Here is a 12,446-nt window from a genome sequence, read left to right as displayed (position 1 = left end):
TCATCTTTTCTGTTCAGGAAGAGGAAAAAAGGAAGGCAAAGGAAGAAGAGGAGAAGAGAGAGTATGAAGAGTACCTGAAGCTGAAGGAGAGTTTTGTAGTTGAAGAGGAAGGGGTTGAAGAATCAATGACAGAGGAAGAGGTATGCATGTTAGGCTGTTACTGCAGTTTCCTTTGTCTTTGTTAGACTCGGGTTGCCCTTACTACGTTCTGTCTCGTGTAAAATGAACTTGAGAATAGGAGTCAGCCAGCTGTTTTCCCTTGTAAAAGCTAAACTGCGTATATGGCACGTGTTAACCTGGAGTGCTTCCTGGGGAATGCTACAGTCCCTCATTTCAGACTCCTACAAGTGAGTTTAGAGTACTAAGGCAAATGCACATCACTGGAAATGAGTGCTCCCTTAATGTCAGGACTGAAATAAAACTCATCTTGGAAGTCAGACACTCTTTTATTGTCATCAGCTTTACCCATATATAGTGGGCCAGAGGAAAGCAAGGCTAAATATGGAGCTTGGTAGTGCCCACAGATCTTGGGAGGAATTGCTTGGTTTTGGTTTTATTTTCTACATCAACAGAGCTGCTGTGAAATCAAATGAAAAACCAAGCTCTTTTCTTAAAAGGCTTCTGTTAAGAGAATTCACAGGACACAACCTAGGGGCTCGTGGGTTGTACGCTGGAAGACAGTGTTGCAAGTGATTGCTATGGTTGATAGTGTTTCAAACTCTGCATAACGTTTTAGCACGCTCCTCCTGTGGCTGCCTGCAGACGTGCTGCTGGCGGTGGTGGTTGAAATGTGATACTTGACATAATATCACAGCAAGCTTGAAAAAGTTCCACTGTTGTGGGAGGCAGTGTTCTTATTCTGTCTGCTGAAAACCTGTTAGACTAATTTTAATTGCTATCAGATGCTGAGGTTGCTTTTGGGTTGGAGCTGCCAAATTTGAGCTCTCCACTGCATTTCATGATCAGCATTTTTTTCAGGGCCATGGGTGCACGTCCGCTAAAGCGACCCTGTTCCATTGAACAGATTTGCCCTTGGCGTGACTGAGAGCGGCTTTGGGCTGAGGAGCTTGTAATGAGTCAGTACCACTTGACATTAGTCACAAGTTCTCGCTATGGACCACTTCCCATTGAGATAAATTCCTCCATCGTGCCGGGATTAACACCAAGAGAAGTTGTATCTGGTGATGGGGAATTTCCTAAGATGCAGAGGACAGCGAAATGCATACTTTCTATTGAAAAGTCCTTCAAAAACTTGTGCACGTCCTGTTAGAAGATTATACCTAAGTATTAAATTCTTCCACTTTAGATACCCTTTAAAGCTAGAATGTGTTTATTGTCTGTGTTGCTACAGCTGCCTCTCAAGGACAAAGTAATCTTTACATGGGACCAGAGGAGGGTGTTTCTTGCTCAAAAGAGCTTGGCAGGCAGTTGGTGATACGTGAAGCTCAGCATAAGATATCTTTGGTGGGAGAGGGGAGATAGAACTTAATAGTAGGCAATTTGAAAGTCATCTTCAGAAAGAATGACAGGTACATAGTTATTTGGAGACACCAGCCTTGCAGGCCACCCTTCTGCCTTGTGGTGGATAACGTACCGAAGCATTTCGGTATCCTGTTACAATAGATGACCCTGCCACATGTGGTTGAGGCCAGCGTAGTGAAACTCGTGCTGAAAATTAAGGTCCTGAGCCCAGAGCTAAGCAGTTAATTAAGGCTGATTGATTTCCAGCGTTGCAGAGTAACTTGATCTCCTGTTAACTTAAATGCACGTTGTTTGCATTGCCTTGAAAATTGAGCCGCTTATGCTAAAATGGCGGATTTCAGGTGCATAGCTTTGAAACCGGCATGAGCTTCCACATGTGTTGCACAGCTGTGCGCTACACTTGACCATCTGCATGAGCTGTCTCCTGAATCGCTCTGTACTTCACCTCAGTACAAAATGTCCTCAGTGTGTACGTGCAACTTAATACACGACGCACAAACACACCCAGATGTGGTTATTTCAGGTGAAATGAAATGTACGATGTGAAGAATAAAAGATTCAAAGATTTCTTTTTGGAAAACACTTAAACACAAATTGTACTTGAGCCATATTCTGTCTTAGAAAATACCTATCATAAATTCCGAGTTAAGATTAAATCTAGATATTTTTTTTTTCCCCCAGTTCTCTCCCAGTCTGTATGTTTAAAACTTCAGAAGTATGCTAGCAAGTTTGCGATGCATTTAATGTTCATAAGTTTAAAATAACAATTGTTTTCCTTGCTGTATCCAGTCTCGCAGCTTTCTAATGGAATTTCTCGAATACGTTAAGGTAAGCTACCGCTGGTTTTTCTCCTCTTTCTGCATCTGTTAAACTGTGTAAAATATCTTTGTCAAAGAGCTGAGTTGCATAAAGAAGGTGAACCTTTAGTTTCTCTTTGATTTACTTAAATATTCAAGAAGTCACAAAAGCGATACCTTAGATAAAGCCTGCATTATTTACTTAACCATGCATGAGCATGGCCATTGCTGATAAAATGGTTTGCAATTACAGCTGCCTCTTGGCTTTTTGGGGCAGGATTGTAGCTCTTAGCATCTTCCATAAGAATACGTGTTACAAATCCTGCGCCTGGTGGATCACCCTCAGAGTTTATGAACGGCAATGTTTGCTGTCGATTGGGATTTGGGACATTCAGGCTCTTCGCCTGTGAACATCAGCTACTGATTTTGAAGCCAGTCTCTACATCTCAGCTCAGCATGACCAAGCATTGCCGTACCAGCATGTGCCCTGCTGCACAGGATGGGTTTGTGCCTGAAACACTGACATTCTAAAGGTCAATCCAACTTTTCATGCTGCTTCTTTTTGTGTTTTTATCCTTGGAATTTGCAACATTGTCTTAACGTTTGGGAGGGATATTTAAGGAGAAGATCACTTGTTTTTAACCGGGTGTGTTAGTCTCCCTTTCATCATATTGTATGGTTGGTTATTTAAAACCTGTGGAGTGTGCGTGAGGATTTCCACTTTTGATGTGTAAGGACAAATGCTTCTCTCTCCACTACTGGTATATCAAAGGTCAGATGCATTTTTCTGCTCTTACTCTAACAATATTATGCAAAGTTTTTCTCCTAATGAATGCCTCCCCTCCTTAACTGGAAACCGGACTCTTATCTGGCACCATACGGCATGTGCGTGAAAGGCTTCATTAGTAAGCAAATCATTTGTACACTTAGTGAAGTCCTAATCATTTTGTTAATCCAGAATCTCACACTCTGGGCGTTTTGAATGTCCGTTACCCCAGCAAAAACCCAGAGTTCCAGATTTGTCTCACAGGTGACCCTCCTCAAGAAGTTAATTTGAGCGACTGCCATGCGAGTCTGAACAATGGCTCCATCGCTGTAGAGTCGCTGCAAAGCTACGGTGCAAGCATCTTTCGCTGTGCTGCTCTTGCCTGCTGTGTCACTGGCACTTTGGTGGTGTATCCCATTGCATCACGCCACAGAGAGAGGCTGCGAGGTTCGCCTCTGTCAAGTGCTTTCTGATCAATGTGATCTCTGGGGTTAGTTTAGAAATGTCTAAGCCTCACTCGGAATTAGGCCTTACCTTCATTGCTGCAGCCCAAATGAAAATAGCTCCTGTTCAGTAACCCAGCATGAGTCCCCAGCATGAGCCAGTCAACTCTGATCAGAAGCAGTGCCAAAAGCGGATGAGACAGCTGAGAATAGATTGGAAAAGCCATGGGTGACACGTTTAAAGAGCCTAAGTAAAACCGTGGATGATGAACCATCAGATAGCACGTTTGATTTTGCAGCCATGCAGCGATTTCAATATTCTGTTTTCCACAGAAGCCAGAGGGATTTCTTTGAAAGGGAGGGGAGCTTTGAAATGGCCATGTCTGTTAAGACCACCCTCTGTTTCAATTACTAACTCTGGAAATGGACTCTGTGGTAGGGAGTGATCCCAGTTCACCCATTCCCATCTAAGGCTTTCAAGATACTGCCAAGCTGTGGATGGAGGAAAATGTGCCGTTCGTGTGCTTGTTCTGATCAACAAGCCGCCCTAGGATAACAGGAGGTAGAACAACAGGATATTCCAACATCCCCTGGGACCGTCCACTAAAATCGGGAGGGTTTCCGAGGGATAACGCAGTAGGGTCTGATTCTGCACGTTGCCCTGGTGGTTGTGGTGGATGGAACAGATTAGTCACAAACTCTCAGTTCAGTGTTTAAGCACATATGTATAGTTTTATATTAGTCACTTCTACCTGACGTCAGAGAAATTAAGCACGGGCTGAAAACCTAATTCAGAAGCACTTCGACACCTGATTTCCTATGTAGAGATGAGTTGCAGAACTGGGGCATTGCTTTCTTTTACAAGTTTTAGGTTTGTTTTTTTTTAAATCTTGAAAGTATGCTTAACACACAGATTATGTGTAGCCCTCATCTGTTCTATTCACAGAAGCAGTTGACTTCCAACAAGTAGCAGCGCTAAGCTGCTAGTAGCTGTCTGAAAAACTTAGAAATTAAAAGAGCAATTGGCATTTTAAAAAAAATAAAACTTAATTTAGCTAGTTATTTTACTGGTATAACTGGCTGGAGGTAGCTCACCCAGTGCTTCATTCCTAAGGGTGTTTGAAATAAAACGCAGCCTCTTTTCTCCAGCTCTGCCTTGTGGGATTGCTTTAAATGGGATTTTTCTCAAAGGCACCAAAAGGATTGACACCCCCCCAGTTCTGCTTTGCTGAAAGCTGAGCATCTACCTTCCTTTGGGGCTTTCCTAGTAGCTCCTCAACCTCAGCCTGCTGCAAAATCACCCGCTCACACCTCGGTGAGGGCTGTGGCAGTGTCTCTGCTGCCGTCGCCGTCCTGTGTGTTCGCTTCTTACAGCGCCAGCCCTCAAGTTACCGACTTGACCGCTCTGCTCTCAGAGGAGCAGAATAATCAGTTCTTAATGGGAGCCTGACGGCTTTACTCAGCAGGGCTGTAGCAGCACAGCGCACCTTACAGACCAGCTGTGCAGGCTCTCTGAGCACTTAAAACTAATAATGAAGCAGCAGAGGTTAAAGCGTGGCTGAGCAGCTCCCTTGCTGTGGAGCACTAGCTCTGTCGACCCAGGGAAACACGAGCCTGCGCCCTTCGTCCATCAGACTGTTCTCACCCGGCTTGAGAGTGTGTCGCTAAATGCATCTGAATTACAGCCAGTGAACTGAAACAGCAAACTCAACTTTAACTACATTTGAAAGGGATAGCAAAGGACTCGGGGGCTTTACCCCTTCCTGTTTTTTCTTTAACAAAAAATGATGCTTACAGGATAAGGGAAAAAAATCCTGTTCATCTTCACCATGGGAGCTCTTGCTCTGTTTCATCCCTTGCTGAGGACAGCAGCAGAATCATACCTGAAATGAAATTAATTCAGTAAAGTGTAGATATGTATATGTTGCTCTGTGAAAGTTAAGCCTGTCTCTTAAATGCGAAGCATGTGGTGAAGTGTTTTGTTGGCTTGGGACCTCACAATGTGATTACATTTCAGAGTGTGTGTGGGGAGTGCATCCTAATTCCGCCCCACCCTGTGGGCTCTTATTCACAGCAGGATCTATCTTGGAGAGCTTCCACTAAACTTGGTCATTGAGGGTGAATATCTTGAAGTGAAGGTTTAAATCCTGTTTTTCTTGTTTATGTGGCTTTACATCCCCTTCCCCGCCCCCCTTTTAAAAGAAGATGTGACGAATCTTGGCAGTTCCCAGCTCTGAGAACTGAATTCCATGGACTGGTTCCAATTCCGTGCATTCAGTCCATGGTATTCAGTTCTCTAGCTTGGCTGCATCGAACTTCACAACTCCTAAGTCTGTGTGTGGCTTTTTTTTTTTTTTTTGTCTGGTTTTATTAATGAAAAAGATTCTACTTCAGCCTCTCTTTATTTCTTCAGTTTCCTCCCAGCGTACTGTCGAGATCAGAAACAAATGCATTTACCTTTTGAAGTATTGCATCTGATAATGTAAATTTGTATCGGATAATGTAAATGTAGTTCTTTTGGCCGTACATATATGGCTCTTAGGAATGCAGTTGAGAATGTTAACTGAACAGTTTTCAAAAGCTTTATATTTTCCAAAGTCCTTATAAACAGTACATCCTTTCACTGCATTTGAACAGATGAGTTTCTAAAACTTTTGCAGCTAGGAAAACAGGAACCAAGCAGCTCCAGACGAGCATACCAGGTGTTTTCTCTAATTCTCCGGAGCTACAGAGAAGCACAAAACCAGATGGGAGCAGTGGTGACTGCGTCCTGCCTGAGAGAGGCTGCAGTAAGGATCTCTTTCAAAAGCAAACTGAAAATTTGCAATTCCTGCTTCTGCCTTTCTTCTCGGAGATCGTTGCGCTGCCTGCGCAGGAGTGTGCTAGCAGTACGCTTCCAGTGCTGATGATATTAATAAGGTGTTTGCTCGCTTGGGAAGATTATTATGGTGTTAATACACGACATTAGTAAAACAGACTAAAGTACTTAATGCTGCCAGGCTTGTCTGGATTTTTATTCATGCGCTGATATATACCAGTGATCGTTTTAGAATGTACTTTGAAACACCTCTCAAAGAAAAAGGGATCTTGCGAAAGCATACTGGAAATTAAAGGTAGCAGTTGAGAACCTCAGGTGGCAGGGAGAACAGAGGCATGGCTGCTTACTGGGCTCGTGCTCATCCTGTCCTCCTAACGTAAGGAAAGGTTCAGGCCAAGCACTGGCAGATGCATTTGAGCCTTTGCTTAAGTGGGTCAGAGCACACAGGCTTTCCAGAGAGCGGAGTGGTTTAAGTAATTAAATTTGAGGTTTTTGTCAGAGAAAAGTGTTTACTGGGAAAAGTTAGAATGGCAGGTTCTACCTTGTCTGTTAAATGCATTTTTTTATTTGAAAGAAAAAGAAATATGCTAACCCTCTAATTCATCAGCTGCATTTAACTCTCGTTTGTTTCCATAGAAAACAAAGGTAGTCCAGCTGGAGGACCTGGCTTCACATTTGGGTTTAAGAACACAGGTGAGTGCTACCTTTTGAGGTGCGAGTACAAGCAGTGAGTTTAAAAGGACAGGAGAAAAAGTGGGTAAATAAGGGTAACATCTATGCAAGTGTCTCAGCATTACTGAAAACACTTGGATTTTGATGACGTTCGCAAAATTGGCCCTAAAAACGTGGCCGTTCAAAGTACTGTCCAGCCAGTGAAGGGCTGTTGGCTTGCAAGACTGTTTCAGTGAAAAGTGCTCAGTCTGCCTGTTGCGCAGCTGCCTGTTGGCGAATGGATCCTATGGTGTTTGTAAATCTAGTAATAGAGCGAGTCCGGGTACTTTGGAATCAAAAGCAGGGCTAGAAGCAAATTCAGACACTGCCTGCATGATTGGGTGATGTTATATTTGCAGACAATCAATAGATGAGGTGTTCTGCTCCGATTGCTTGTGTATTCTTAGAACACCTAAGAATTATTAGACAATTTCAGTTGGAAGGGACCTACGACGACCATGTAGTGCAAGTGCCCGACCACTTCAGGGCTGACCAAAAGTTAAAGCACGTTATCAAGGGCATTGTCCAAATGCCTCTCAAACACTGACGGGCTTGGGGCATCAACCACCTCTCTAGGAAGCCTGTGTTTGACCCCCCTAATTTGTATCTTCTGGCACATTACTTCAGAGTATTGTCCCTCTCAGCACCATATAAGCCTTTCAAAGTGACCTCAGGGTGTGATATCTGTACTTTCCCCCACTCTGTCTTCTTTCTGTTCTCTAAATGTTTTATGTTTTGACTCTAAAGAATAACCACGGCTCAGTTTAATTTGAGCACATCTGACATATATTTCTAAGAGACTGACGTTTTCTGTTGTTCTGTACCTCATCTGATCTTGGGGTCCCCCTTCACAGCAGCTTCCACTGCTCCAAGTCCAGGCTGCTGTGCCCCTGCCTCTCTCTTAAACCAGAACTTCATTTAAGCACACAGTGAGGCAATTAAGGGAATTTATCCAGTTGAAATCTAAACTATAACTTGCTTCCGCAGTCACATAAAGGCAAGAAAGGGAGAGAGGCAGAACGGTGGAAACCAGAGCTTAGATACTAGCTTAAGGTGTAGTGGAACTGCGTGGTTGGAGTAACTGTAGAGTTAACCCAGCAATAAGTTCAACAGGTTGTTCTTTGGATTGGTCAAAGGGGTTTCCTCTTAAATGGAGCAAGGAAAAAATATTAAGAGCTCTGGAATGTATTGAGCATAGGCAGGTGCCTGGAGAAGTACCTCAGTGTACTTCATGGAACTTGCGTGTCGCTTTGGCACTAGACAGGCTTTCCCTGGGGAGATGTTTATAACCACCACCCCTCTTCCACCAAACTGAGAGCTGACTTCGCCATTAAAGTCTCTTTGGGATAGGGAAGTTATTTGAACACCCCAAAATGCAGAAGCTCACTTCATCCTTCTAAGAGCACAGGGCTTACTGCATCTCTCTGTGGGGAAACACTGACGTGCATCCGCCACTGAAGTCATTGACGCTGAGGAGTGAAACGTAAGCCTCCATCTGTAGTTCATCTGAACATGTGAAATGCTTTTTGCCTTCCTCTTGATCCATTTGTTATTCCTTTTTCCCTTCCGAACAGGATGCGATTAACAGAATCCAGGACCTGATGGCAGATGGCACTCTGACAGGTGACAGCCGAAACACAAAGGGGATTTCACCTTAGCTGGTGAATGGGTGGTGCAGAAAATGCCTTCACTGCGGTAGGGAGAGCCTTCCAGTGTAATTTCTGTTTTAAACTGTAGAAGGATCCTAGTAGGACTTGATAAATAGATATTTTTATTATCCCTGCATCAGCTGCCATGAAACTACTGTTTAAAGCGTTATGGGGTGTGACTGCCCCTACAATACGTTATGCAGAGGTGGGGGGTGAGTGTCCCCAGCAGTTCAGGAACCAGCACGACGGTTCTGCGTGTTGACTGAGCCCTGCCAAAGGCCTTCAGGGGTTGCTGCGCAGCCAGCTGCAAATGATGTCTTCTGAAATCTGAATCTGAAAGAATCACTTGGATGTTTTGGGGTACTTTGCAAACCTGTTTTAAAGGTGCCGTGGCTAAAGCCACACCGGGGTACGGCATGCTGCGGGAGAAGCAAGCATCCCAGAGCACTCCAGGATGCCATAGCAAGTGAAAGGCTTGTTCCTAGCCATGTACCCACGCATTCGAAGTTGCAATGTAAACAGAGATCCGAGCATGTGGGCAGCTCCCTCTCTGAAAATGTCTGTCTGATCGCTGGGCAGTCTTTTTCTTTCTGAGGATGAAGCAGGGAAGGGTGCCAATGCAAACATTTACTGACCTGATATCGTGGCTGGGGCTGGGAAACAACTGTCTTGGTGGGTACATGTGGATACCCATTTGAGTGACCTAAAAGCGCTCTGAATCAAAGCGTAAGATGCTGTCCTGCCTGTGTCTGTGGCCTAAAAGGCATGCCAGTGAGGCGCTCTGCCTTGCGTTTGGTCCTGTAATGCGTTAAGAAGAGGGAGGTCTGTTCTCACTCTTGGTGGAGCAACCAAAATACGGAAAATGAGCTTCACTGCCTTTTCGAGGGTGAGTTGGAACGGCTGAGCTGAGCCCCGCGGGGTCCCTGAATCGCCTCCTGGGCCCTCCTGCTGCTCTGCCGTTCCCTACCAGCTGCCTGGGCCCAGAACGTCAGCACCGAAACTCCGTACCTGAAGTAGCTGCTGTGGTGCTACCAGCTAGCTGCGTACAACGAAAAGAACGTGTTACTTTGCTGAATGAAATTAGTCTTACCAGGGCACTCGGGTATTGTCATAGCCCTGCTCAAAGACCCCAGGGCAGAGAGCAGATAAAAGCCTGACTGCTAGCACGTTGTTCTGCCTGCCCTAGATATGAAATGCAGCCTCAGCGGTTTGAACATGCCTTCCAAAAGAAGTGACTGATGTCTGTTGGGAAGTGAGAGGAGGCAAAGTGCTGACTTCAAGGTCCTTTCTTTCCCCCTGTAGGTGTGATAGATGACAGAGGGAAGTTCATCTACATCACTCCAGAGGAGATGGCTGCCGTGGCGCAGTACATCAAACAGAGAGGACGAGTCTCCATCGCGGAGCTGGCCCAAGCGAGCAATTCCCTGATCAACCTCCAGCCTGACAGCCGAGCTGTTGCTCCAACTGTGGCGTGAGAAAAATACAGCAGGAGTTCAACCTTCTGATGGACAAACCACATAATTAAAATCAAACAAGGGCCCCTCTAGTCCAGTCACGGTGTTTGAAGATAGGATGCTTGTTTTAAGCATCAGCTTCGCTTTTCCTTCTGTTAGAGCTGGTATAAAATAGGACAGTTGTTTGTGCAACAGAGGCTGGTCGAGAACTTGGGCCTAAAACACTCTGATGCACCTGTACCCTGGGAATATCAGTAATTTTTACATGGTTACTTTATCTTGGCAGCTAATCTCATGTGACTGTACCCGAACTTTTTATTGTTTCCAGATTCTGATGTCTGTATCAAGTATATTTGGGTTTGACTGCGTTCAGACTTCTCCAGGCTTGCCCTGCGCTTGGGGAGCTGTATAACTTTGTGGCAACGACATACGCAGCCCAGAGGAGTAGGTGCGAGCTCGCAGGTTTTGTCTTCTGTATCAACATTGGAAGGATAGAGTGAAAACGCTGCAAGCGTGCCTCTGTTCATACCAAAATATATACTGAAACTCTAAAAAGAGGGCTTGCTACGTTGTGAGAGCTTCCAGAGGCTGTTGCAGAAAACCTTTGCCATATAAATATGTTTTGCTTGGTTTATATAATGTTAAAAGTTCACTCGCAGCCAAGCTGTGTTATTTTTCTGTAGCCAAGAGACAGAAACTCCTCCAGGGAAAGGCTAACTCGCCTCGTTTATTGTGCAGGCCGATTCTACTGATAGGACCAGATCCTGATGATTCATCCTTTGAAGTAAGAGCCAGCCCAGTGTGTCTGAAGGCCTCAGACACCCCCACCCCATGGCCTTTGTGTTCTGGATGGTTTTTTTCTTTTTAAATCAAAAATTCAGGCACTATGAGTCATGCAACTGATGTTACAAGTAAAGGATTACTAATATATTAATTTTAGGGGTCAGTCTGTTTTCTGCATAAGAATATTTATGGTTTTTAATAGCCTAATTGATGCTTTGTTAATTCTCCTTTCTGAAGTCAACACAATCTATGTGGCCGTACCGTAATTGAGGAGGGCGAGAGGGGCCAGTTTTGTCTCTGCCAAACTTAGAGATCGCTTGAGTAGACTAAAAGCTGCGTTACCGGTGAGACGAGATAGCAATAAAACAACAGAAGGAGACATATTTCCTCTTCAATCTCTGCACGGCTGCTGAATGCGACGCTCCACGGGAGCGCCGAGTTCCAGTGCAGCAGCACGCGTTGGTGTGAAAGATCGGTACGGCGCTGCTGTGTTGCACAGCGATAACCAGCAAAAGGATTACTTGGGATGTGAGGCTTGGAAAGTCTCTTAATTATTCCAAATTCGATTTTGCCGTGATATTTTTTTTGTTCTGTCCTAGACTTCTCTTTTAATAAAATAAAAAAGATTGAAAGAATTGCAGATATTAGTATTTGAGATATCTTCTTTTAATGCGCTAAAGGATGTGATGAGATACAGGAGCCAGCCAGCAATGCCGTAGACTCCAGTGCACCAGTCAAGGATCCGAATTATTCCATTATATCTGCTGAAATCGCTCCGAAGTGCACTCAATTTCTGTGAATCTAACAAATAACACCACGTCCACTGTGCAGCGCGGGCCTGCTTCTGCTCTGCTAGTACAACTGCGGCGGCAGAACTGCCCCGCCGCCGTAGCCCCCCGCCTGCCGCGGACGGTGCGTGCGATCTCCTTTTACACACTTCTCCAGCTTGGCTCGGACAAGATTTGTGTCTTTTAATACAAAAATAATTCAGATTGTTTCGGTATCGGGAGTTTCACGGGGCTGTGCCAAAGCCAAAAGGCACAGCCCTGCGTGATTCATGGGCAGGTCACAGAAAGACCGATTAAAAGCTGCGGTTTAGAGGCAGAAGGGTGTGATAGCAAAGCATTCATCACGAGCCGAATTCCTGCTCCGTTAGAGGGCTCTGACAATAGCGGGTGCCTCAAAGTGCTGCTTGCCGACGGTCCTCCTTCGAGCTCTGAAGGAGTGTTTCTGGAGTAAGCGAAGCGCGTGAGGCAGGCGGGGGAGCCGGAGCGAAACCCCTCTCGTGGGGTATGTGTCACCCAAAAATCTTGTCTGTCATTGCAGAGACTAGGTTTAACCTGTGGGTCCCTCCTAGTACTGAGCCCACACCTAAGCTAGGGTTTGGGGGTTTATGCTTGCTTTTTTCCATGGTTCCCTACAAGGGGTTATCCCCATGATTTCCCAGTATTGCATTTTGGACCTGCCCCTGGCCGTGCTGTTCCTGAGGTTGCGGGTTATTGTGCGGAAACGGGAGCGCAGGTCTGGTGGTGGTCTTCGGAAG

The 12,446-nt window shown here is 45.1% G+C and overlaps 1 protein-coding gene across 2 annotated transcripts in view; it reads left to right on the top strand.

Moving 5' to 3' along the window:
* Positions 1-11,543, top strand: part of DDRGK1 (DDRGK domain containing 1) — a 40,168-nt gene extending 28,625 nt beyond the window's left edge. Inside the window, exons 5-9 of one of the 2 annotated variants that reach the window (XM_075092227.1) lie at positions 18-140; positions 2,272-2,310; positions 6,943-6,999; positions 8,592-8,640; positions 9,969-11,543. In XM_075092227.1, the coding sequence (XP_074948328.1) occupies positions 18-140; positions 2,272-2,310; positions 6,943-6,999; positions 8,592-8,640; positions 9,969-10,141 (441 nt within the window). In that variant the 3' untranslated portion in view covers positions 10,142-11,543. Of the gene's footprint in view, positions 1-17; positions 141-2,271; positions 2,311-6,148; positions 6,408-6,942; positions 7,000-8,591; positions 8,641-9,968 lie in introns of those variants that run through there. The other variant, XM_075092228.1, reaches the window with a different exon arrangement.
* Positions 11,544-12,446: the final 903 nt, after the last annotated feature.

This window comes from Phalacrocorax aristotelis, chromosome 4 (genome assembly GCF_949628215.1).
Source record: "Phalacrocorax aristotelis chromosome 4, bGulAri2.1, whole genome shotgun sequence".
Classification (NCBI taxonomy): Eukaryota; Metazoa; Chordata; class Aves; order Suliformes; family Phalacrocoracidae; genus Phalacrocorax; species Phalacrocorax aristotelis.
The sequence above is the reverse complement of the archived record's forward strand: the minus strand, read 5'-3'. Positions and strand labels throughout refer to the sequence as shown.